General features: G+C 46.4%; 1 protein-coding gene across 1 annotated transcript in view; it reads right to left on the reverse strand.

Moving 5' to 3' along the window:
• Positions 1–27,162, reverse strand: part of LOC146200610 (uncharacterized) — a 306,225-nt gene that overhangs the window by 61,991 nt on the left and 217,072 nt on the right. The window contains exons 21-26 of the mRNA XM_084595576.1: positions 11,397–11,433; positions 10,050–10,147; positions 9,230–9,346; positions 6,514–6,656; positions 4,708–4,843; positions 2,494–2,634 (exon numbers count right to left, since the gene is read on the reverse strand). Coding sequence (XP_084451702.1) covers positions 2,494–2,634; positions 4,708–4,843; positions 6,514–6,656; positions 9,230–9,346; positions 10,050–10,147; positions 11,397–11,433 — 672 coding nt within the window. The remainder of the gene's footprint in view (positions 1–2,493; positions 2,635–4,707; positions 4,844–6,513; positions 6,657–9,229; positions 9,347–10,049; positions 10,148–11,396; positions 11,434–27,162) is intronic.

Consider the following 27,162-nt stretch of genomic DNA (forward strand, 5'->3'; position numbering starts at 1 on the left):
GCTGGAATATTCGACATACCTCTCAGCGCATCTTGCGCGACAGAGATAATAAGGCTGCGGCTCGCGACAACCAGCACGAACAAAGAATACAGAATCGATTCGTAGCCAGAAATAATAATGATAAGGCTGCATGGCGGTGGCTGTCGAAAAAGAACAAATAAAGATTTGAATCGCAAATCATTACCATCGTGGTGCATGTGAGATGGCCTTGTCCTACAGCGTCCAGAAGAAAGCATTTGTACGTAAGGGAGTAGCGGCGAGTAAGGGCGAGAACGTGGAAGCCTTGGTGCAGTTATGTCAGCACCGCAACGCAAGCACATTCTTATGAAGGCCATTCAGTTCTCGGCGAGTAGAAATCGCACCCACTCAAAAGAGTTGCTTCCGGCTTCTGCAAACGGCGACTGGGGACTAGAGCCCTCGCTTTTTTGTCGCTTCCGCTACTATCCAAGAATCGCGGCGTCTTTCCTCCCGCATACGTTAGCATGGCCAGGGCGCTTTCCCAATAAGAGTTTAGTTCCGACTGCCAATTACCTTTATTGTATATGGAGGATCAGCTGCTAATGGTTACATGTGAAGCTTACATGACACGAGCGTTATCGCCTGCGCGAAGGCTGGGCCTGTTTCGGGCACTCATGCATAGCTGAACCACAGCGAGAACGGATTTTAGGCCTTCGTGTACCGTGTCGCGCGGCCGACACTGCTGTTGCCATATACCATCGCTGTTACTTATAATGTGTTTAGGAAACAACCAAATATATCGGCGGACATTGGACAGCTGTTTGGTGCTGGCGCATTGCTGGAAGTTCTCCCTTCTAAGGTAAGACTCGCACACCAAAGCAACAACTGCCGCACGTATTTGGACTTCCGTCCCGAATCACATGGCTTATTATGAAGTGGAGCCACACTGTGACGCTCGGCGAGGGTACTACTTAAAGGTTGACCAATGTGTGAACAGAGGTTACAGCTTACTTTTCCTTGGTCATTCTATTGTTAGGCCTAGTGACTTGGACAAACAGCAACAGTTGGCGTTTTCGCTTACAATCATTTTAGATTCCAGGTCCTCAATAAGCTCACAGAAACGCTGAAGGGCAGTAAGTAGTTGCCCGTTATACCCGAAATGAGGGAGGAGCGTAGTGCTTATAAAATATGAGTGGTGCGTATGAATGTTTTCCTGAGCTTGTTCTGCGTACGATGAGAAGCACAATATGTGCACAGAATTGGAAGCCGCTGTACACTCACAACAGGATACCAATGAACACATTTTGTTCAAAACATGTTTTTACCATTTTTGGAATCTGCGCCGCAGTCACGAACATTGCTTTTTAAAGAGGCGCCGTTTTGCACAATTTACAGCATTGTCGGCATCTGCTTTCCCTGAGCTGTGAAGAAAAGATCGCAAGCATGCCCGTGCAAGCATCAGGCAGCTGAGAAGCTGGTGGGGCGGTGTTCTAGGCCATCACGAGAACACAGGATGGGGCCAAGATTTAGAAGCTGCAAACACGTGTTTTCCATGTGAGATGGAAATCGAGCCCGACACTCCTGGCTCTCGAACCTGACACGCTACCCCTACGCCGTGCATGCACGTTCTTGTGGCTTACAAGTAAAAGGAACCTTGCCGGGTTGTCGACATATGTTGACATGGCCCGGGGCAGCGCTAAGTCAACTGGTATTGCACATCGTGTGGTAAATGATGATTGCACGCCAAATAGTATGTGTGTGTAGTATAGTAAAAGGTGTGGTGTTGTCGACCCAGTGAGAGACAAAGTGCACGTATGGGATCAATAGTCTTCAAGGGAAGGCAACGCCGACAGTCATTACCGTTTTGGAGTCATATCGTTCGGAAGAAATAATAGCGCTAATAAGCAACACACATTGATGGGCCGATAAAGACATAGGGCCTGGTCGTACTTAGTTTACTTGAATCATTTCATTCCGGTTCATACCTCAGAGAATTTTATGAGCAATTAGCCAGGGCAGGTTTCTATTTAGAATAAAAAAGACAACAGGCTTACATGGGAGCAGCATGGTCATCGCCTATCACACGCGCCTGACTCGGCTGGTTGATTTCTGACCACTGTTACGCCTGCTTCGGTCCCCAAGCTTACAGAAATAAACATCCACATTAAATTATCCAAATATTACTTAAGAATTATTTTAACATTTTAGTGAAAATAGTCCTAGGTAGCGCGGATTTCATTAGCCTGACTAGAACCACACTGCCAGCCTATGAACGATGCAGTGAAGCTATACAAAAGAAATCAATCTATATGATACAAATTCACTAGGACTAAACAGCATTGATCAAGTACTCAAAATGAAGAACAGTAATAGTATAAAACATGTTTTGAAAAAAGCTTCAACACATTGCTCAAAGGGCATCCGGAGCAGTTCTGCAATTATACCAATTCTTGAAAGAGCAACAGACGCCTAGGGTTATAGCAGCTGTTCGTACTTTATTGACGCATACATACTTTTACGAATGTTTCAGCTTACCTCAAACTCCTTTTGCAGTTTGCTTCTCCTAAATCCCGGTGTTTCGGACAAGTAGAACAAAACGAACTCGTCTTTAGTGCGGCTGTGATTCTTGATGCCCAGCAGCTCTGCGAGCAAAACGTGTGCGAAGACGTACTGCTCCTAGAAGGGGAAAAAAGTAGGTTGGTTTTAAAAGATGCTCACGCCTCGCCGCGGTGGCTCAGCAAATAGGCCGGTGAGTCCGAGGATGCGGCATCGAATCCCGGCTGCAGCTGCTGCTTTTCGGTGGAGGCGAAAAGCAAGGCGCTCATGAGCTCTGCGACATCAGCGCGCGTTGAAGAACCACAGGTGGTCGAAGTATGTTTAAGGAGCCCTCTACTAAGGCGTCCCTCATATCTCGAGTCTCTTTATGACTTTAAACCTTAAAAATGAATCCTACATCTTCCGTAAACTAAGCTTTCTAATAAAAAAGAATGTGATGCTGAACTGCGCTTACTGTAAGAATCTGTAGCGGCTGCAACACTCGAAATCGACGCCGAATTTCACCATCCAAGTTCTGTCATTCGGCATAACTTTGGGATACCACATCAGTAGCACCGCGCGGCCTCATTTTCCTTGTGTCGCCCACATATGAAAATGAAACTATTTAATTCTTTAGACCACAAGCACTCTGCACGATTAACAGTGATGTGTACTTTAATGCACAATGTGTTGCCAAAGCTGTGCTTTCATTAGGCGTGGCAGGACAGGCAGCGCTGTGTAAAGAGAATAAAAGCTCCAATGGGGGCCTAAATATTTACATAACTGCGCCGATGCGCTGGCTCTTCTTTCTACGATGAATATGCATAATCCGTGCGCAGCCATATCAGAATACATAAAAACATAATAATTAACAAACCCGCCCAGTCGTGAGGCAAACTCAATAGGAAGTATTCGGCGAACTGTCCCTCAGTCACAATGCGCAGTTTTTGGTGGAAATTATGCCTGCGTTGATATGCGCCGAAAATGTCGCCTAACGGTGAACAGCAAACCGTACGTGGTTGATTGTTTTGCTTAGCCGCGTCCTTCCGATGGCCTTGGGATGCACCGAAAAACTCCTAATGGTATAAAGGACGAAACCGCTTAATCACAAGGCCATTACATGGGTGCAGTGGAGGTTATCTACCTATAACTTCTCTCTAAATCCAACTAAAGGGAGAAACATGTAATATAAGTGAGTGGTGCTTTACTACAGCGAGTATTAAGTATTATGCATACGTAAAGCTTAAAATCGACTAGAGATTACTAGCTTATGAGGAGGATCCCCTCTAATTAATTATACCGTAGCACAGAATGCCTGCGAATACGAAAAAATAAACAAACCCCGCCAAACCTTGACTGTCGTTTTTTGCGTGAGCTCCCAATGAGTGTGACTCTTATGAGTATGCGTGAGAGCTGTCAAAGGTTTATTAAAGCGCTTCGGTTTAATATTTAGTTGTCATTTTTATATTTGCCTCAGTCAAATTTTTTCTATACAAATCATGAGGCTAAAAGAGAGTTTTGCTTGCTTGAGACCATCAATATCAGCAGTACGGCTGCTGTAGGGGCGAGTCAGTGCGTTATATATATATATATATATATATATATATATATATATATATATATATATATATATATATATATATATATGTATAAGAAATCTGCGGACGTCGTCATTTGTAAACACGTCTTGGGAATTTTCCTTAAGGTGAAAGCATTTCAAGGATCATGGCAACATTTGCGTTCGTACGCCGGGAGTGTCTTCCGGGATCGTCGACTTATAAAATTAAAGAAAGGAATGTATCCACCGGGAATAAATCCACTGTCCCTTTGATTCCCATCCAAGTGCGCTAACCTCTACCTCCACGCCATGGACGGGAGGAACCGATTGTCTAGCATGACGATTATAGCACCAATGAAAATGACAATGGAGTTGGTCATAATGATAATGATGATTGTGGCGATGAAAACGGCACTGCATGCAGTCATAATTATGGTACTAGTGATGAAATAAGGGTGTTTGTAGCTTTTTGATGATGATAATAGCGTTAGCTGAAACATTTGTGAAAGTGCCAATGGCAGGGTTTCAGCACGTTTTTGCTTCCGAGGAAGAAATGCCATGAACGATGGTGCACAGTGTAACACACGACTCTTGAAAAATGCAGCAAACTCCATCTAGCAGTGGCCTCCGTGAGCCCACTCTGCGTGCCAACTCACCAGTGTCTCGACCATGTTGATTCTCTCGTGACGCATGGCGGCTACGCTGGCCGCTACATCGACGGCTCCTACCGCTCTGACCTTGGCCAAAGCGTTCTTCACGAGAATGAAGACGCCAGTGGCTCCGATGCCTGCGCTGCGAAACAAAGAGCGGAAAAGCATGACTCAATGTTCACTCTGCCGCACACGACATCAGCAAAGGCTCACAACCACTCGCTACGAGATCGCAGTCTTCCTTTCTAAGTCAAAGCTGTGGAAAGAATCTGACCATTACAAACCGGTATGCAAATACTAATAGGTTCCAGGAGTCACATTTAGAATATTATTTTTCGTGCGCTGTTGTCCTCTGTTAGCAAGGCTCAAGCGTGGATTTTGCAGGGTTTCTAAACTGGACAACTTGTACGCCAAGAACGGTGTTGTGCGTTTGCCACGCTGACCGAATGGGAAACATGAGCACATAAAAGTCTGAACCGTGCGTTAACATTTGATAACAAATATATGCAGGGCCACAGTTTATGCAAAAAACGAGAGAAAGCTGCGAATATAACGACGTTGCGCTCCATCGTGTCACATTTGACGTAACAAATATTACCTGGTACCACAAGCACGTCTAATCAAGTGACCTAGGCAATCAAGAGTGCCGTGTTACTGGAACTGGTGGCACAGGTCACGATTAAACCACAATTGGACGCCATGGCCCCCATACGGCCCTTTTAGCACAGCTTAAACTGCAACGCACCAATCCCATAGCCACAAACCTCTTACACCGTTTGGTAAAAGGAATTTGAAATTTATGTGACGTCATCATAGGAAAGAAGATGATTAAACATTTTATTATGCGTCTTGTAGAAATGTTAAATAATAAAAAAATAGGTACATATCGTATAAAAAACTACACGAAGTTAAACGAGGAAAAATAGCCACTGCTTTGGCACCAGACCGTTGCGACAAAAGTATCCTCTGCCAATTTTATTTGTCTTTACGTACAGTTTTAGACGCGTTTCTGGCCAGTTCATGATCTTATGTTTTTGTTTTGCACATCGAAAATGCTTACTAATCGTGCAGGTTTCCGATCAGGAGTTGCGAGAATTAACAGTAACAACTTTTCCACGCGAATTACCTTCTGCGTGTTCAACAGATGTGCCTCTATTAGATGTGATCCGGATGCTTGCTCCTCTGCAATGCCTTTAAAGGATTCCTTAATTCATCCTTCGTTAGTCGCAGGATATGCCGTTTCTTGCCATCGCTGCTTCTCTCATGGTTTTTTCATCCTCCTATTTCCTCAAGGAATGCACAAATTCGTGTAGAATTTCTAGACTCATTAACAATATTAGCTAATTGCAAATTTATTTTCACTCTTTAATTAATCAAATTGTGCAAGCTTCTAGAATTTTGAAGCACTACTAGATTCGTCTATACCGATACTGTGATTAACGAGACGTAGCATAACGGATACGTGTTAAAGTGGACCTAGAGCGGATTGCCGCAGGCCGACTTCACAGAAACAGTAAGAGGGGAAGGGTCAAGTAAAGCTACTGCACAAGCGCGGACGGTAGGCGTCAGGCAATCTGGCTTACGCCTACACTAGTGTGTATCGGATACGTTATATCTCACTATTCGGAGTATTTGTTAGGTAAGGTTAAGCGGAAATTAGCACGAGAGAAGTACACGAGGCTTCAGCTGAGGCGTAAGCCAAGGAAATTCAGTGTTGCTATTTCGCAACTGTTCCTGCATCTTCTTTAGTGCATCATTTGCATATGAACTGAAATAGAGGCTGTTAACTTGATCGCAATACTGCACACTCACCTGCAGTGTACCACTGGAGGACCGTCCGCTCTCAACTCGTCTATCCTTAGCAAGAGGAACTTGACGGATTCGGCACTGTTCGGAATGCCGTCTACAGACCATGCGCTGAGCTGGAAATGCGTCACCGCTCGGGACTCTGTGCCCTGAAATTGAGAAAAACAGCTATCGTTTTCGGAGCATTTGGTAAGCTTTAAACAAAACATTACTTGCTTTTTTACTAGCAGCAGAGAATTTCATTGAAGCAGTACGATAACCGTGATACCAATGTGCGACGCATGAACACTAGCCCGGCAACGTATTGATAAATGGCATTTAATATCCTTGGTGAATTAAGCTGGAATATAAAAAATCACAAAAAACGTTTAGAGTGAATTTCTCATACCCAGATTTCCTTAAATATGAGAGAATGGACGCAACATCTACTGTCTAGATTTTTATAGTCCATGCATCCAGATAGGGAGCGCCGCAATTAACGAGCCACGTCTAAGCTGGACAATAAAAACACACCTAAGTGGGGCTTGAGTTTGAATTTTCTGGAAGGGTTATTACACCACTTAAAACATGGGTTTGATGACGCAGATGACAATAGCAGCCGAGCAGTGTGGGCATGTACAATCGTTTGTAGAGCAGCTCATCAGTGAAAATGATTTGGCCAGGAAAACAAGTGGTTTAGGCGGTCGTCCAGTCGCGAACTTTCGCTCAGCAAAAAGACCCACCGCTAGTGCTCCATCTCCCTAGTGAGAAAATAGCTCTTACCGTTTTCTTTAGTTAATTGTCCGATACCGTAACCCCGAGCTACCAAAGCAATAACTTCTTTTCGAAGAGTCCTGTCTACAACGAACTGCTCGGTATAAGTGATATACGAATAACGGGTACTTCGCGGAGAAATAGCTAACAAGCGCACTCGAAGAAAACTACAGAAGGGTGTCAAGATACGACGAAATATTCTGTAGTTCTGTCGTAAACGTCAGAATATTCTGTCGTTTTGTAGTTCCTTTCTATAGGTCTGTAGTTATTTCTGTTGTACTTTTCTGTAGTCTGACGTTCTGTAGTACTTTTCTCTCCTAACGGTCGAAGTTTAGGACGTTACAACCGAAATTTCTGTTGTCACAGCAGGTTCACTGTCAAAAACTGCACAGAAATTCTGTTGTGACAAAAGAAAATTAGCCGCTTTTTTCGACTGGGAGCGCGCAGACAGAGTTTCTCAACGGAAAGTGCGTATTGCTTTCGCGAGTGCCAATGCCAGTCTTCCTGTAAACTGCCCAGGTTGGTACGACGAGGGAGAATAATAAACAAGCTTCTTCGATGTGAACATCAATAACCGCTTCGGAGCTGGCTACTTTCGCGTGCTTCGGCCTGCAGTACTTACTGCTTCCGCGGATAAACTATTTTGCCATTTCCTTAAGTGATGCCGAAAACACGGCCAGATGACCACCAAGTTGGTCTGATGAGTGGCATGGCAGTTGCAATTGCTAACTGCGGTGGTAATGTCCGTCGTTAAGAGAACGTGCCAGCCCGTAGTGCCTTACAGCGTTTCCCCGCATTTTTGTAATGGTGTAAATTAGCCATAAAGTTCCAAACCTTTTTGAATACTCTGCTTTATGCTGTCTGAGCCATCAGTAGTTTGAACAGGAAGCTTTAAGGCGGTCAGACGTAGGAAAGCTGTGTGAGATTAGAGGACATTGCTTTAAAGAGCGCGTGAAGTCCTCTCCTAGCAAGCTTAAACTGTAACTCTTAATCAACAAATGAAATATATATACCGAGAAAATCCAATAGGTGCACATAGGTCTTCTTACGTGGGCAAATAGGAAAGCTTTACATAGCTTCGTTACGCCACCTGGCGGATTCTCCTGACGATGCACTCGTGGACTTCGCCCACACTCGCCCAGATGACGTCTTTGTGCTGCGCAATTGTCTAGTTTATATAAGGCGCGGCGCCGATGAAACTTGAAGCAGAGGACGATGTTTACTTTACAGAGCGAAAGTGTATTGCTGTTTAAACTAGGTATGATCGGCTGCGGCGACAGCGTATAGTGTTCTCGTGCCTGGGTCAGGGAAGCTCATCTATTCGTTCTGGCGCGTGTAAGAAACCAAATCGCGGCAGCTTTTATTTTTCCAAAATGTCAGGTTCTGCGGACATCCTCTGCTGGCACGTTTTGTTCGCAATTCCTGTGCATGCCACACTTGAGGCAATAAATGATTTGGGGGTTTAACACTCTTCGGTTTGGGAGCTTAAACTACCAAAGCGACTCAGGCTATGAGCGACGCCGCAGGTGAGGACTCAGGAAATTTCAACCACCTGGGGTTCTTCAACGTGCACTGACATCGCACAGCGCACGGGCGCCCTGCTTTTCGCTTCCATCGTAAAGCGGCCGGCGATGCCGGGATTTTATCCCTCATCCTTGGGCGCAGTAGTCGAGCGCCCTAACCACTGCACCACCACGGCGGGTTGAGGCAAGAAATGCTATCGCATGAAATAGAACACATAATCTACACGCTATCAGTACGCTCTTGGGTAAAATGAGATAGCACAATACTCTCCTCCAGTGCTGAAAGCAATTACATAAAAATTTTGTACCATTCCAATAGTTTTTACAAACTATAAAATTGCAAGCATGAAGGGACGCTTTTACTAAAGCGCCTGCAGTGTAGCATGCGACACGACATGTGATTTTGATCATACATGGTTTAGAGGCAAGAATGTATATAAGCTTACAATGGTTAATAAAAGTTCACGTTCCACGAAACCCTTCCGCCGCCATGCGTCAACCAAGGAGACGTGCACCTCTCCGTAATCATTTTCGTCTTCAGGCCAATATTTCGGACATATTTCCTGAAATAAAGTAAGTCAGTGGTAAGCAAAATAAACAAAACGATAATGAAAACCCGTACAAGCTGTTTGATATAACGCGCAGCTTGGCAGTGTCGCCATGCCATCAACCTGCTCTGGCGTCTCTGAGCTTTCTGGGTTGATTCGGCACAGGGACGTTATTTTTTGTCTGCCACGTCCCAAAACTAACGGGCGCATTCTAGTTTGGAAGCATAAATGTCTTGTAGCCTTCAGAAAGAAATGCGCTTGTAAATAGGAAAGAAATCGACTAAATTTAATTGAAGACTTATATGCGCATTTATCACCAGAATATCCACACGAGTATGTTTGTCGTAGTGACCTATGTTTTATTCCAAACACATAATAATCGCAGGAACTGTAGCAGCTTGAGACATGTTGAAAGATAAGGTAAGCACCGCATGGGACGATGATTAACATTACATGATCGCATCAGGAAAACTTAATTGTCTTATATCCGGAACACCATACCGACATACGGCATGCTATCAAAGCAATATTATTATAATTCCGGGCGCATCCTCGATCACTTCTTATCTGGTTGAAACGCGTGATGCTTCCTTTGCGCAGAATTTAAAATTATGCTAATTTTATTCCTATTTGTTTTGCTCAAACCGTTCCTAACTGAAATGCAGCTAAACAGTTTTTAAACGGTCTTTAGTTGTAAATAATTGAATACTTCACATACCTTGCCATTTTCAAGGACGTCGTTTAGCATCACGATGAGGCTGCTGTGCTGCTCCCAAACCATGCGCCAAAAATCCTCCACAGTGCTCTGAAGAGGGGCTGGTGAATAAGAAGAGCAAAGAGAACATAGGGTTGTGTACATGTTGGTACTTAGGCCATTTGCATCAGAGATTATGGAGAACTTCTTGCCGAGAAAATAATGATTTTACACGCCGCAAAAAGCAAAAAGGAGCTAATAAAATATTTATTCAAATATAGAGTAGCTAATGTTGTGCTAACCACGTCCAGGATTCTGAGACACTTTTTATGTCTTAAGACACTGTAGAATAGAGTAATGTTATGGCCATGTTGATGAGAATGAAATATTTTTTTTCTGCGCTCGAAGTGGGCAGTTTAACTAGTACGGATATTTTGTGATCTGCACTTTTGAAAACAACTGTGAGGTAAATGAGCGATATTGCTTAACACCTCCAATAGTCATACTGAGAGATCTGGTCTAAGCTCCCAAGTAGTAGCAAATGTTTGTTTGTAAACTTTGTTCTGTGATCACAAAAAGCCGGTCGCAATTCCAGATAAAACCAAAATGAGGCGTTTGAAACATGAATACTAAAAATTAAGAAGCCTGACAACGGAACAGCTGCGTTTATAGGGTTCTATCCTGAAGTCCCACTGCGAGACATAACCGTTGCAGAAAAGCTCTTCTCTTCAGATGTCCCTCTTTATTATGCTATCATGGAGTTGTAAAAAGGCTATAAAATTTCGTTCAAGAAATATTTATGAGAAAATGTCCCGACTTTCGGTGTACCATTGGTTATAAACAAGTGCACATCTGGTTACGTTACACGACACTGTGAATGTAAAGCATCAAAACATCAGAAAGCTGTATTATATAAGTTATTCTGTCATGGCAAAAACACAACAATTAAAAACATCCCTCTCACCATTTGCGCATCATAGACTAGTTTAACACAGCGTGCTATAGAAATGGAGGGAAAAGGCTACGTAAACAGGCTGGAGGGAGCTTTCTTCTGCTGCCAACTAGGTCTAATCCAGCACGCCCAGCGAGCAGCGAAGCTCAGCGGAGCCCTGGAATAGGGGCACCGACCCTGTGAGAAGGCGGAAGATGGAACTCTTCTGCTACTACCACTAGACCCTCCTAGCGAAACTAACGCATTTCCTGTCCTATCCTTTCTTCTACTTCGAACAGAGCTCTCAAGCAGAGCGTGTTTTTGAGCGAAATATGTTAGAAGCACGAGTAAACCTTCAATTGCAGGATTTTGTGCAGAAACTAAATAAGGTCGCCTCGCACATATGAAATTTCTGTCCAGAATAAGGTTGAAACTCGTACCTTGGGTAGCGATATATTTTTCGCTTGGTCTGTAGCCCTGAAAAGAACACAAAATTCGACTGTATGTGAATAACAAGTACATTACTTAGTATTATTTTTTCCTAGTCAGCCGGCAGGCATTCATTTCGCTGCCTTCCATGTTTGCGAGGTAAAAGCGAAGTATAGGGTCGCATGGGGCAGCGCCGCTTGCTGAAATCTTTCAGTACGAAATGGCATCTGTCTCAAACAGGAATGCTTCGAACCAGCAACCCATAATTTCCCATGTATTTAAAGCAAAATAATCGCAAATTGCAATAAAGTGTGCTTTTATAGTGAAGAGAACTACATGAACGGAAGTTTCTAGAGCCATAATAACATCCGTCTTCGTGGACGTGAAAAACAATAGGTGTATTATTGTTATCAGAAAAAGATAATAAAGTTCACTTTTCAACTATTGCCGAAAGGTACCTAACTGCAAGCGGGGATTAGTAATTCCCGTAACCGATTTTTATGCATTGAAGCTTCAAATCTGATCGTCACTATAGGGTAAAAGCTTTGGGTCGTCGCGCCGCCTGAGTTCGAACCCGCGGAACCGGTGCGGGAATAGAGCACAGCCACAAGAATGCGTCCCTCAAGGGCTCTGTCATATCGATTCCTATTTCCCGCCCTAGTTCTCGATAGCACGCGCTGCCGCCTTGGTATCTGTGTGAATTACTGGCGGCCGCACTTGGCGAACGTTTTTCTTGACCTGAGTACATTGTTTGTGGCTTGGAGATGTTAGATTATCTAAGTTCAATCCTGTCCATTATAAAATGTCGAAAGCATGAATTGAAATCACTGACCTTTTTTGTAACAAAGCATCGGCAGATCGAGCTTTTCGCTTGTGCAGATTTGAGAATTTTCCTAATGTATGACCGATTTCTCTGAGGGTGACCTGTGGCTTTATGTTCACATAGGACAAAACGAGAATTTCGAACTCTTTGCTTAAAACTTCTGCACGTCTTTGGCGTCGAGGTGCACCGGTCCTGTTCTCGCAAAGCAAGTGAATTTTCTTTCGAATTTACGGCAAGATGTGCGCCGGGATGTGAATCCTCGTACAACTGCGTCGACGAAGTCGAATTCCTCTGCTTCCTTAATAAACACAGTAAAAACATCCACAAATTCATTGCTTTAAAAGTGGCCTTCAACAGCCGCGGACATGTCCGCGTTCCATAAACTCGAATCCCATCTGCTTAGAAGGCGCTGAAAGTTTTGTTAATATATTTTAATTTTTTCGCCACATTTTCCGTCGCCTCTCCGTTGATCGGCTTTATTTCGTTGACCGACGTCGCCCTTTTCCCTGCGGGTGTTTATTTTGTCTCAATTTCTTCACGTCATTGACTGTCGTTTCTTTCGTTTTTGTACTTTCTGATTATTTTTTATTTTAATAATTTTCACTCCGTAGTTTTATTCGTATGCTTTTGATATTTGCGTCTTACGTCATACCATTTCTGAGTGGTACGCACATGAGTCCATGATTTTAGTTTTCCTCGCCTTTGTCGTACAACCGGCGTTTCAGCTATACATGTGGTGCTCTTTTTGCATATAGCTGTCTTGTCTTGTTCAAACATTTCCCAGACCCCCTTCTCATTATTATGTGACCAACCATCCCCCATGGTCCTGTGTGAGTGATATTTGTCACCCTTTCTTGCGCGTCCCCTTTTGTTCTGTGTTTCTTGATCCACATACGTTCGCTTCAGTTTCTCGTCACTTGGAAAGCGACCACTCCGAGATATTTTCCAATCTGCCTCCGCTGCTTTTGTTCGCGTTTCGTCTATTTTGCGCTGCTTTACGTTGTGTTGCATATGATGTAGGCGTTTCCAGATTATCAGTCTCACGCACATCAGCAAAACGTCTAGTGCCGCAGGTGCCTCTGGAACCCCTGATCACATTCCATCGGCGAGCACGTTGTCACGGTGTTCTAGCCTGAATGAGTCAGTACAATGGTTTGTGGGGTTTAACGTCCCAATGCGACTCAGGCTGTGAGACACGCCGTAGTAGAGGACTTCAGAAATTTCGGCCACCTGGGGTTTTTTAACGTGCACTGACATTGCACAGAACACGCGTGCCTTGCTTTTCGCCTCCAGCGAAAAGCGGCCGCCGAGGCCGGCATTCGATCCCGCTTTCTTGGACACAGTAGTCGAGCGCGATAACGATTGCGCCACCCCGGCGAGACTAGAAGGGCAGTACAGGCCGCAGGACAAAGTGACATGATTTCATGAACAGCCCGCACGTGATCTTCGAAATACACAAAAATGGCCAATTTTTTCGGATCTATGACACCAAGGAGAAGCGCGGATTTGAAATTATAAACATTTATATGACTATTATTGCAATCATGTGCCTATCAGTAATAGTTAAAATGATAGTTATTAGAATTTGATTAATCATTTTGATAGGTAACATAGCTCGACCATTCGTTTACGCCCATCAAAATATTGACAATGCTTTGCCGCAAAAAAGCTGTACTTTCCTTCAAGAAACTTATTTTCTTAATCATTGCTTGGCTTCCCTGAAATATGTGATATATATCGCACTAAATTTGCTCACCAGCGAAGGCAATGTTGGCATAAAAATGCGTTCATGTCGGATAGAGGTTCGAGCTCTTGCCTTTTCGCACGTTAGCTAATCGTGCTTAGGATGCGTTTCATATTTAATTACTGATTCTTCCATAAATTAGAACACGATGTCTTGTCATTTGTAAATAAATAAATTTTCTAGTATGCAAGAGCGCAAGTAAACAAAACAGCTTACCCACGAGTTCACACAAAGGGTTTAGGCAGAAAATATTTTAATTTACATCTCCTTTATTTATTCATAAAACGTACGATGACGTTTGTTACATGGTTACACCAGCAGCCCCAAAGTAAAATCAGCCGGGGAGGGGGAGGTGGCTCCGAACACTATGAACAGACAATGTAACAGGAATAGCAGGAAACAGCGGCCACAGAACACAAGTATAAACATAATAAATTAACAGTAGCTAAGAAAGTAGCCCTAACGAAGCGAATAGCACATTGATTAGTACATTAGGCATCAAATGATATAATCATATAATGGTGCATAATACGGGTATGGACAATGTAAATCACACGATTATTTAATTTTAACTGGCAAAATGTTCCACATTAATATGCCGGCAGATCCAGGGGTAATTTGCCTTTGTTTTAACCTTGGGAACAGGAAAATTATAGCGCTCGGAAAATCTGGCGTTATGTTTTTATTCTTTAACTCCCCAATCGCAACTTTCAGCCTGAACGTTGCGGCTGTTAATCGGTATATGATGAGCGAAAGCTTGAAAGAAACACTGGGCCTAAGGGTAAGTCGTCTAGCTAGCAGTAATTTGGGTCTGTGGGGCGAAGTAATGAGCTAAATGTCGTTAGTCCATCTGCTTGGTTTGGAAGGCGGTGAGTGCGATCTAAATGTGCATAAAATGTTTTACACCAGGAAGATAAGCAGTAAGAGAGATGACTATATATAGGAGGATAATACAGCGATACAATATTGTAGGCTTGAAAATAGGGCATTTTTGAGAACTGTGCGAAGTCCAAAGAAAACCTTGTTAGTAAAAAATTAGCATACAGATCAATTTCAATATTTTATTAGAACTGTACCAAGAAAAGTGGCTGTACACACACACACACACACACACACACACACACACACACACACACACACACACACACACACACACACACACACACACACACACACACACACACACACACACACACACACACACACACACACACACACACACACACACACACACACACACACACACACACACACACACACACACACACACACATATATATATATATATATATATATATATATATATATATATATATGTCTGTGTGTGTGTGTGTGTGTGTGTGAAGGACAGAAGCCAACAGTCGGCGAGGCCAAGGAATGCATTGGGGATTATGTGTTATGTCTTTTTTTTTAATTTTCCTTAAATAATCGCAGAAATGAGTAAAGTAATCTGCTTAAGGGAAAGATAATTAAACACAGAGTAGAAGAAAAACAACGTACCGATGGTGGGGACCGAACCCACGACCTCCGAATATCGCTTCCGGTGCTCTTCCAACTGAGCTACATCGGCCGATGTCCCCCTACTACTTTCTCGGGTATTAATGTTGTCTGTATACAAACCTTGAGAGTGTTCACCAGCGCCCCCCTCAACCATAGCGGCGGACGTGGAACGTCCTGTGTTACCGCTAGCGCCACGTAGAACGTGATCAAGAGCTAGGGCGAAAGCTGTGCTAGAACTCTCTTACACTACCTATGGCTTCATGACTGCCAGAACCAAGACCCCCGTATATATATATATATATAGAGAGAGAGAGACTAAACTGTTGTTAGAATAAAATAATCAGGAAAGTCGCGTGACATTCTGTTTATATATATATACATATATATATATATATATATATATATATATATATATATATATATATATATATATATATATATATATATATATATATATATATATATATATATATATATATATATATATAGAGAGAGAGAGAGAGAGAGAGAGGTTGTTTGCTTCTGACTAATGGGCCAAGGTCAACATCAAATAGGATGTAACACAATATTGCCGATTATCACCGTCCTAAACTGTTGTTAGAATAAAATACTGAGGAAAGTTGCGTGACATTCTGTTTATATATATATATATATATATATATATATATATATATATATATATATATATATATATATACATACACGTATGAATATATTGAAGCGGATGAAATGGCTGTGTTACGGGTGAAAGCTGGTTGCAAGCGTCGCCGAGCCCAGTTCAGTCAGAGCGCATCCCTCTCTTCTTCCTCCTTAGTAAGCGGCTACGCGGCGAAACGATTGCCACGGGAACAGACGGTCGAGAAAATTAGGCAGATCGACGATGGCAGCGTTTCCGGCCAGATGACGCGTTGTCGCTGGGGGAAAACGGGAAGATGGTATCAAGGAAAACTCGGGGAATTCTGGCATATAACAAATAGGGGAATACCTGGTCGCCTCACTATTTGTGCTGTTGCAAGCGTACGCCCCATGTGGTACAACTGTGTCCCAGTTGCTATAGTCAAATGAGACTTACACGAATAACAGTGTTGGTGCATTCGGTGAAACTGTTTGTCTGCAAGTGATAAGGTGTGGGGGTCTGCAGCATGATTCAGAAAGCCGGAGCATTTCTTCTATGACAACAGCGGTAAATTTCCGTCCACGATTACTTGCTATAACACGGGGTACGCCATGGCGAAGATTAAAAGTGTTTAGAAGGAAGTACGAAACATAACCTTTGCGGTAACGAGAGCTGCAGCCTCCGCGTATCTGGTGAGGTAGCCCACGTAGACCATAGCCCAGCGGCGGCCCTCTAAAGTGTTTTGAAAAGGACCCAGCAGGTGAATTCCAATCTTTTAAAAATGTAAAGTGGATGGTTTCATGGGCTGCAGAGAAGCGGCTGGCATGGTGTTGCATGTCTTAAGCCGTTAGCATTGTTCACATGTTGCTTGGTTGTCTTATAGACTTGCGGCGAACAAATACGCTAGCGAATTCGGTGCAGGGTACGAGAGATGCCTAGATTTCCAGATTCGATGTCACTGTGCATAGCGTGCAAAAGTTTTTGGGACGACCAAAAGCAGGGCATCCGCGTCGACTGAATAGTTCTTGAAGAAAATACCATCTTTGATAGTAAATTATGTTGAATGTGCTCTTCGTTCTGGCTCTTCTATAAGAGGTTGCAGTGAGAGGTCGCTGCGTTGCTCTACTAGAAAATGCCGGTGCGAACGACAATAACACCCTTCGAGACCGTCTCCAACGTTGATTGAAGTCGGCAGTGGATGACGTGACAGTCTTCATCACTGTTATTTCGTATGCTTTCGTGCGCGACACCGAAGTTATATTCTTCGTAGGCGAAATGCCCAGCGCTCCAGATCACCAGATTGATCGCGAAGTCCGATTAGCCAGCATAGAGACTGATAGCCAGTAAATATACTGAAGTAGCGTCCACATTGGGACGGATGGAAATTGTACACAGCGAACACAACTGCGACAGTCCAATTCGGTGGCTGTGTATTTGTGCTCACATTTTGTTAACGTGCGACTGCCGCAGGCAACAGCTTACTATGCCCCAATATGTAGCGCTAGAAGACCGACGCTAGGGGCGTCAGTGTGAATCTCCGTCACAGCTGAAGAGTCAAAGTGGCGCAGGAGTGGTGCTGAAGTTAGAGAAGAGTTGAGCAGGTTGAAGGAGAATTCGCATTCGGGGATCCACAGATAATGCGATTCATGTGCAAGAGAGAAGTGTTGGAGTGGGCAATTTACACAAGGCAGCAATGAAGAGACGAAAATCAGAAAATAGTCCGAGCAAATTCAAAAGAATTTTCAGATTGTGTGCAGTTTCGAAATCTCGTACTGCAGCGATCTTCTGCGGATCCGGCATAATACTGTCCTTATTGTCGAGGAAGCCAAGAACTAGTGTTTCTCTGTCTCCAAAATGGCACTTCTTTGAGTTCAAAATGAATTCCATGCCGATACATTCATGAACAGTTTCGAGCCTCACGTTATGATCTTGAAAGGTGTTGCGGGAAATGATAGCATCATTCTGGTCCACATGCATATTTCCTATTTTAGGCCCCAATGGACAGTGTCTATAAATCGCTCGAATGTCGCGGGAGAGTTGCATTAAATTCGTATAGTCCATCTGGTGCTAGGAAATCAGTCTTGTTACGGTTGGATGGGTGCAGAGGGACTTGCCAATACCCAGATTGAAACAAACGAAAAGATATGACGCCGGATGCATACAATGGACTGCGTCGTTAATGCTAGGTGATAGGTATACGTATTTATTTGATACCACACTTAAACGACGGCAGTCTAAGCAGAATCACCAAGAACTGTCTTTTTCTCGCACTAAGATCACCGGTGCGGCCCATAGACTGGAAGGTCCTCCGGCGACTCTTTTCTGCTGCATTTCGTCTACCTGTTCTTCATTTTCTTACGCCCTGCCGGGAAGACTCAGTAATGCTCTTGGCGAACAGAGCGTGCGTTTCCTGCGCTAATTTTCTGCTCTACTCGAGAGGCTTGCAAATGGCTACCCGATCCGTTGAGTCAAAGTCAAATACTCGGGTATGAATGGTCCAAATATCTTGCAGCGTAAAGCGGTCACTATACCGGAGCGATTTGTCAACTATGCGCTCAAACTCAGAGCGATGTTCCGACTCCCCTTTCGCAGCTCCTCTGCAATTAGAAAGGATTCCAGCAGTTTGGGGAACATGGTTCTTAAATCTCGTGAGTGCTAAACCAGAAGGAAGAAGAAAAGGCTCTTCTGATAGGTTGACAGTCCAGAAGTGTTCGCGACCATTTACTGGCTTGACAAAAACGCGAGGCACCAAAATATTTTTTTTTTCACTCAGGCCGAGGCTTTTGGCTTCTGTTTGACCACGAAATATGCGGATGATTTCATGGGCACAAATTGTCGTCATCGCAAGCAGCAGCACATCTTCCTTCAAGGAGAACCCCTTCATGACAGAGGGACATGTTAACTACTAATGCGGGAGTAATGTTCGGCTTCAAAGAAATTTCATCGGTACCAAAATGTAGAGTTGCACTGCACTCGCGCAAGAAGCCAACAACCAAGAACACGTCATGCGTGGCACATCTCAATACAACGACTTCTGTTCAGGGGCCGTATCCAGCGGAGGTTCCTTTCGGAAACCGTTCTCTTTCAAGATGACGTCAATTTGACGTCAGCAAGGCAGCGGGCGCTACCTCACGGCGAGGACGGGAAAGACAGCGGCCAATCAGCGATGGCCCCAGATGGTAGGCGTGTCCATCACGAGCATGTGGATTTTTCTGGTACCAAATACTTGTACCAAAGTGGTGTTAAGCACGAAATAAATCTAATAATTACATAGTAATGTAAACTAGTGAATAATAGACTGAAATATTCTTAGAAGCATCCTGTTAACAACTGCCAAGCAATTTATCTTGGCTCATGAGTACCCTTCTTCGCCGCTAGATGGTGTTGCACGCGCGGCGGCGTCGTCTGCTTTCTCGCTCGCTGTGAAGTTTTTGTAAGTTCTGCCTTTCGCACAGAGTGGCAAATATCCCAATAACGATGTCTACAACGCCCGTAGTATGCAGTCCGAATCACGCTAGCTCTTTGACGGAGGAGCTGCTGCCGCCGTTGCGAGTACGAACGAGCTGCTTGATACCGGCACCGCGCCGGCGCGTCCGCGCCTGCCTATGTAGCGGGGCAGCGTCCGTAGCCTTATCGGCCGCTCAAGCGTCGTGAGTATGCGCGACCTTTCCGTGAATAGCTGTCAATGTAGGACGCAGCCGATGACACATGGAATCCGACTGCACTCGACCCAGTCAGCCACCGTCTGCTCCCCTTCCGCTGATTTAGAAGGAGGGAAAACTCAGCCCGCACTTACGGACGCGAATTATTTGTCTCTACGACTGCCGGATTCAAATGGTCGCACTGATGTTGGCCAAGAGCTCCCGATCGCAAAGTAGCGATCGGAGCGCGTAGAGCACCTTTGCTTCTGACGGCAGCCCGGCATACCCCTTCATCCCCACTTCGCTTCGCGATCGGCACGCAGCCTTAGCCAGTGTTGCCGCAAAACCTCCTGAGACATGTAGAAGGCGTTGTCTCGTTTTTCTTTTTTTTTTACTGCGTCGGTTTACTAAACCCGCAAAGCGCTGCCCAAAAACACACACACACACACACACACACACACACACACACACACACACACACACACACACACACAAAAAGGATACCACGGCCGTACTCAAGCAGCTGCGCGGCGCGCGCCGTCGCTCGACTACGGCCATGAGGCGCCACAGCGAGCGCAGAGCGGTTCCATCTCGAAGCAGACCAACTCGTCGCGGTTCCTGCGCCGGCCGGCAAAAAGGTTCCTTTCGGAGCGGTGGCCCCGCCCCGTGCCGCTCCGTGACGTAGGCGAAAAACGTGGAGCCGCCTCCGGAAGTTTTGGGGGTCGCGCCGGACGTGACGCAGCAACCAATTAGGAGCGGCGAAAGGAACCAGTTCCCGAACGGAACCGTCGCGGGAGCTGGCCCCAGTAGTACTCGTCATCTAGCACAAGTGATGCTCAGCACAAGCCAACTGAACTAAAGCTTCACAACAAATCTGCAAAAATCGCTTTTTTGTACCGCACAAATATAACTTTCTTTCGGAAGGCAGTTCTTAAGTGAAAAGCTCATAACTGAAAAGCGGCACCAGTTTCAACCAAAGCGTTCATTTTAACATTGTCCACACACAGACACTTTATTTCTGCCATGGCGATAGGCAGAGAGATTCATGAAATTCACCGTCCGGTGACTGTACCTTCCATGTTTCGCACCATTTAGATTTTCAGCGGTGGAGAAACAGAGCGGCAACATGGGCATCGCGAAGGGCCTTGTTGCTACGGCAGGGAAGAGTCACTGCGCACACCTCGTTGGAGAGAGAAGGGAGAGAAGGAGACCGATAGAAGGTAGCGGGTGCTTGAACCCACTGGTCATCATTCCTGAAGCATAGTACTGGTTCCACAGGGGATCGAGAAATTAGGCGACACGGGCAAATGCGGGAGATGCATCCGCTGCGCACACAGCCGTAACACATCGCTGGCTGGCGGCTCTGGTACCTCACAGCAAAATCTCTGTGAGGCAGAGAGGAGTCTAGATACGCACGACGAGGCGCATCACGAGGCACTTCATTCTCATAGAATGGAAGCTGTCGGAAATAAGGGTGCGACATCATTAGCTCAAACTTTGTATTTGCCTTTGAGTATACAACCTCTAGCGTACTACCCTCCTGGCCATAAAAACGATATCTTCAGCCACCGGCATGCCGTGGCTGGCAACGATTGTCACATTGGAAAGGCGGCCGAATTTATTGTGCTAACCGGAGTGCTATGTCGCTGGGCCGTTGTGGAGGAGGGGAGCACTCCAAAACAGCCGGCTCGCTTGTTCTGTTTGTCTTTTCTTTCTGGTTGTTAACTTTGTTGTCAGGGGTTTTTTATGAGACGCGTCCGGGCGCCCGTTGAACTTGAAATACGCGAGGAAAGGTTATTTGACCGGGAGTTCGGGGCTGAGACCTTGGGAGGTTTTGGTCGGACCGTGAGACAAAATAGGCATCTCGGCGCCAGACGCGAGAATTATGACTCTCGGGGAAAACAACCTGCGCCGCATCTGCCGCTCGTACCACTTAAGGGGCCTGCAAATGTGCACGCTGCAGTGACCTTTGGCCTGTGCGACCGGAGGAGTGTGCTGGCCGCTGTTGCAGCCGCGTGGGAAACCCAGGGTCGTCTTACGTGTAGCACACGTTGTTTCAGTTTCAAAAACATTTCCGTACAAGTCTGGCGTGCCGGCGACGCGGAGACTGCGGAGAGCAACCGCGTCGTCGTTTAACCTGTCAGCTCAGACCAATAACGGGCGAAGGTTTATGACTTCCCTGCTCAGCGCATTACCGATGGGACGGCACAGACGCAACCGTAAGCTGTCAGAATACGAAAACGGACGGTCGCTCGAGAAGCGAGCGCCACGTTTACACAGAAGCGGTCTCGTGTTTCTGGCCGCGCAAGCCGGGGATGCCGTTTCTAATGTGATGCCTTCGTAGTATTCGAGCGGAAAGGCGCGCACCGCGCCGTCGAGCTGTCAACTCTCGCGTGAACATAAATATCCCCGCGGCGCTCTCGCCCAGCCGGCCAAGACGCGGGAGAACAGTAGGGCACATCCGGTGCTGTCGGTTCTAAAGTTGACGGAAACATCACCGCAGCACACGGCGCTCGTGTTGATGAGCGCGGTAGCAATAAATTCTCTTCTTTTCCCGCTCTTCTTACGGCCGGCGGGGTCCGGTCACTACCCTCGTATTTCTTGCTGCCCTGTGTGCCCTTGCACGTGTATGCATTGCTGGTGAAAGTGAAAGGGGCGTTCACGTGTCTTTGCTAATTTCTTTTGTCTCGCCCCTGATCTTGAGAATCAGTGAGTCGTCTCCACTGGGGGAAAGGGCGAAGCCCTGTGTGCCTTATCACGTGCATGCACTGCTGTTGAATGTGAAAGTGGCGTTCACGTGTCTTTGCTAATTTGTTTGGTCTCGCCCCTGATTTTGAGAGAGTATCTGTGCGTCGTCTCCACATAGGTAAAGGACGAAGCCCTGTGTGCCCTCTCACGTGTATGCATTTCTGGTGAAAGTGAAAGGCCGTTCATGTGTCCTTGCTAATTTTTTTTGTCTCGCCCCTGATTTTGAGAGAGTATCTGTGCGTCGTCTCCACAGGGGAAAAGGGCGAACGATTGGTGGGAGGCACGCGGGGCTCGCGAAGGACCAATCTCGGAGGTGCCGATGTTGCATTGGTTATTTAAAATGTGGCTTTGGCATTCTGATTGGCTCGAAGAAGCTCTTTTCCTCCCATTGGCCACGAAGTTGGTCACCAGGATGTTGAAAATGTATATTTTAAACGGGTGTTTGTGCACAGACGGGGAGAGACGGGTAGACAGACTGACTGCCAACTTACGACTGGTGGCAGGAAGTCGCGAACTGTGTTCGCGAAAGCAAAATGTGTTTTTGACCTGTTCAATAAAGTGCCCATAGCGCTAGAAAAGTTGTCCCGTCCGTTTCCTGCAACGTCTCCCCGGATCAAAGGACCATCTGGAACACCACATCATCCATATCTATATAATGACATCAACATATATATATATATATATATATATATATATATATATATATATATATATATATATATATATATATATATATATAGGAAAATTTAACTGGTGCTGTCGAGCAGGACGATCCGGCGGCTTTCTGCGGAGCGGACAAGGACATCGGCGCTACGGGGCACGAGCTGAGGAGGACAACACCTTGAAGAGAGATCCTGCAGTCACGGTTCGGACGGCGGCGACATCCTGGTGAGCGGCCTCGCAGCTACAGCTGAACACCACAGTGGCTGGGCGTTCGGTGGAAACAAGGAACGTCTTCGAGAAGGCCTCCGTAGCTCGAGGAAGCGAAGAGGTGGAGCTTGGAAGGAGACCACCAGACCCTAGTGGAGCGACGACCAGGTAGAAGACTGAAATTGAGGTGCTCCATGCATCGATGCCACCGACCGCTAAGAATCGGCATAAGTAGAGGCCTCAAAAGCCAAGGCTTCAGACAGCGCCAACAACTGAGTGAGTTTCTCCGCTCTCACTTCACTTGCCTCAGCGTAGGCTCGGGAGCCGCAGGGTTGATGTAAACCATCTCGCAATGGCTGCATTTTGTTGGTGGGCGCTATATGACGGTGCCCACGACGCTTGGTATGCACCGATGTCAGACTGAGCGAGGTAAGGAAAAAGAGGAAAAGGAGAGAAGCGAAGCGCGTGTCCGCGATCTGCTGCGGCAGTTAGCCATAGCCGACAAGATCTCAGGCAGGAAAGGATACGGTTCGAAGAAGAGCGCTCACGGAGAGCGGCCCGTGAGCTATCGGAGTCGGTGCAGATTCAGGCGCACACTAGCGTAAATTGCCCTGATCAAACGCTGGTCGAGGCAGTTGGTGAGGTTAGCAGCAGCAGGGGCAATAAGTTCGTTCGTGCATAGGACGTAAAAGAGAAATGCCAGATTTCTGCAGAAAGCGCTGTTATTTCCAGTGATCCAGAGAGCGCAGTTGATGTTTGCGTCGAGGAGCCTCAGGTTGTGGAAACAACCGGTGTTGAGAGAGACAGGCAGTCTCCTATCTTTGAGGTAGAGGTATGCTCTACGGAGGCGCCTGCAAAGGTGACCGCCATTGATCGAAATGTGCAGGTCGACTCTTGCGAAGTAGCCGACTGTGCTCACCATGCTATAGATAATGACGCGAATGAGAGCAAAGACGCGAAATGCTTGGTTGGCGCGAGCGCTGAACCTGTGGTCCTAACCGGAGCGGCAGTGTGCCAGGCAGGATGTGCTGAGACCGGCACAGTAAAGACAGTGATCGCGACATCAGTAGTAACATCCGAGAAGCCAGCAGCCGAACAGCTGGATATACGGGACGATCCTGACCCAGAAAACACGGGTTCATGCGTAGATGTAAATGAGCGGAGTCCGAGGCATGCTCTGACCGATGGCGACGGAAATTGCGTCACACGCTTTGAAAACAGCAAACTAACATTGCCGCAGCTAGCGATGGAACACGACCGGTGTTGGGACCTCGTTACGCATCTGCTCAAAGGACGGATCACTAAGGCGGAGCCTAGGGAGAGGGAGCTCTTTGAGCCAGGCAAGATAGCCCCAGAGACAAACTTTGAGTGCATTCTTGTTCGCGCTTTCGCGGAATCGTGTGTGCCAAGTAAACAATCAGCTAGTGTTTTCTGCGATGCAGGAGAACAGCACAGCCAGAAAGCAGGGCGCGTGCGATTATCTTGCATGCTGCGGCTCGTTGGTGTTGTGCGAGCAGTCACGGTACTTGATCCCGGTGGCAAGCGCTGTGAGCTGAATGTTCGCAGCCTTAACCCACTCTAACACTGCCAGTTTATGTCAAGCATAAAGGTCTCCTGTGGCTCGACCACGCGCTGAGGCAGTGACTGAGAGTGGAGGAACGTTGACTATTGATAATACTTGGAACAGGGAGTGGACAGGCATTCCTATGCAGCACATGTGTATTGTGTGAACTTCTGCTCTTTGTGCTTGATCATGCTGTGTTTATTGCTTGGTTTGGTGTAGTGTATATCAAGCTGTGTCGCATTGTATGCTGTATAATGTATTTACCGTTTGCAAACGCGCACGTCTCTACACGGTGTTGCACTGTATTGTGTATGCGTCGCGGTGACCAGTGTCAGATATTATTCAGGTTCGGCCTTGTTTTGTTCTTGTTCTTTCATTAGAGCTGTGATGGTCAATTGTGCTGTACCACTGTAAGCGACGATGTAATGTGTCTGCCGGTACAGTGAGGCGCGGAGTTGTGTGGCGCTTCAGTGGCGAAGTTCCTAGATTTTCTAGATTTGTAAATCAGACCCCATGGTCACATCGATGGGAGCAGCTTTGTTTACGCTTTTGCTCTGTATGCCCAAAATGTTTCCCCACGTAGCGGGGGACAAGTGTTGTGCGGACAGCAAGTGTAGGCACAACATTCTTAGTGGGAAGGTGTTATGTTGCTGGGCCGTTGTGGAAGAGGGGAGCACTCCAAAACAGCCGGCTCGCTTGTTCTGTTTGTCTTTTCTTTCTGGTTGTTAACTTTGTTGTCAGGGGTTTTTTATGAGACGCGTCCGGGCGCCCGTTGAACTTGAAATACGCGAGGAAAGGTTATTTGTTCGGGAGTTCGGGGCTGAGACCTTGGGAGGTTTTGGTCGGACCGTGAGACAGAATAGGCATCTCGGCGCCAGACGCGAGAATTATGACTTTCGGGGAGAACCTGCTCCGCATCTGCCGCTCGTACCACTTAAGGGGCCTGCAAATGTGCACGCTGCAGTGACCTTTGGCCTGTGCTACCGGAGGAGGGTGCTGGCCGCTGTTCCAGCCGCGAGGGAAACCCATGGTCGTCTTACGGGTAGCACACGTTTAAGTTTCAAAAACAGATCCGTACAAGTCAGACGTGCCGGCGACGCGGAGACTGCGGAGAGCGAACCGCGTCGTCGTTTAACCTGTCAGCTCAGACCAATAACGGGCGAAGGTTTATGACTTCCCTGCTCAGCGCATTACCGATGGGACGGCACTGACGCAACCGTAAGCTGTCAGAACAAAACACGAAAACGGACGGTCGCTCGAGAAGCGAGCGCGACGTTTACACAGAAGCGGTCTCGTGTTTCTGGCTGCGCAAGCCGGGGGTGCCGTTTCTAATGTGATGCCTTCGTAGTATTCGAGCGGAAAGGCGCGCACCGCGCCGTCGAGCTGTCAACTCTCGCGTGAACATAAATATCCCCGCGGCGCTCTCGCCCAGCCGGCCAAGACGCGGGAGAACAGTAGGGCACATCCGGTGCTGTCGGTTCTAAAGTTGACGGAAACATCACCGCAGCACACGGCGCTCGTTTTGATGAGCGCAGTAGCAATAAATTCTCTTCTTTTCCCGCTCTTCTTACGGCCGGCGGGGTCCGGACACTACCCTTGTAATTCTTGCTGCCCTGTGTGCCCTTGCACGTGTATGCATTGCTGGTGAAAGTGAAAGTGGCGTTCACGTGTCTTTGCTAATTTGTTTTGTCTCGCCCCTGATTTTGAGAATCAGTGCGTCGTCTCCACTGGGGGAAAGGGCGAAGCCCTGTGTGCCTTCTCACGTGTATGCATTGCTGGTGAAAGTGAAAGTGGCGTTCACGTGTCTTTGCTAATTTGTTTGGTCTCGCCCCTGATTTTGAGAGAGTATCTGTGCGTCGTCTCCACAGGGGGAAAGGGCGAAGCCCTATGTGCCCTCTCACGTGTATGCATTGCTGGTGAAAGTGAAAGGGCGTTCATGTGTCTTTGCTAATTTGTTTTGTCTCGCCCCTGATTTTGAGAGAGTATCTGTGCGTCGTCTCCACAGGAGGAAAGGGCGAACGATTGGTGGGAGGCACGCGGAGCTCGCGAAGGACCAATCTCGGAGGTGCCGATGTTGCATTGGTTATGTAAAATGTGGCTTTGTCATTCCGATTGGCTCGAAGAAGCTCTTTTCCTCCGATTGGCCACGAAGTTGGTCACCAGGATGTTGAAAATGTATTTATAAGACGGGTGTTTGAGGACAGACGGGGAGAGACGAGTAGACAGACTGACTGCCGACTTACGACTGGTGGCAGGAAGTCGCGAACTCTG

The sequence above is a fragment of the Amblyomma maculatum genome, chromosome 2 (genome assembly GCF_055883805.1).
Source record: "Amblyomma maculatum isolate TAMU_Amacu chromosome 2, ASM5588380v1, whole genome shotgun sequence".
NCBI classification, from domain to species: Eukaryota; Metazoa; Arthropoda; class Arachnida; order Ixodida; family Ixodidae; genus Amblyomma; species Amblyomma maculatum.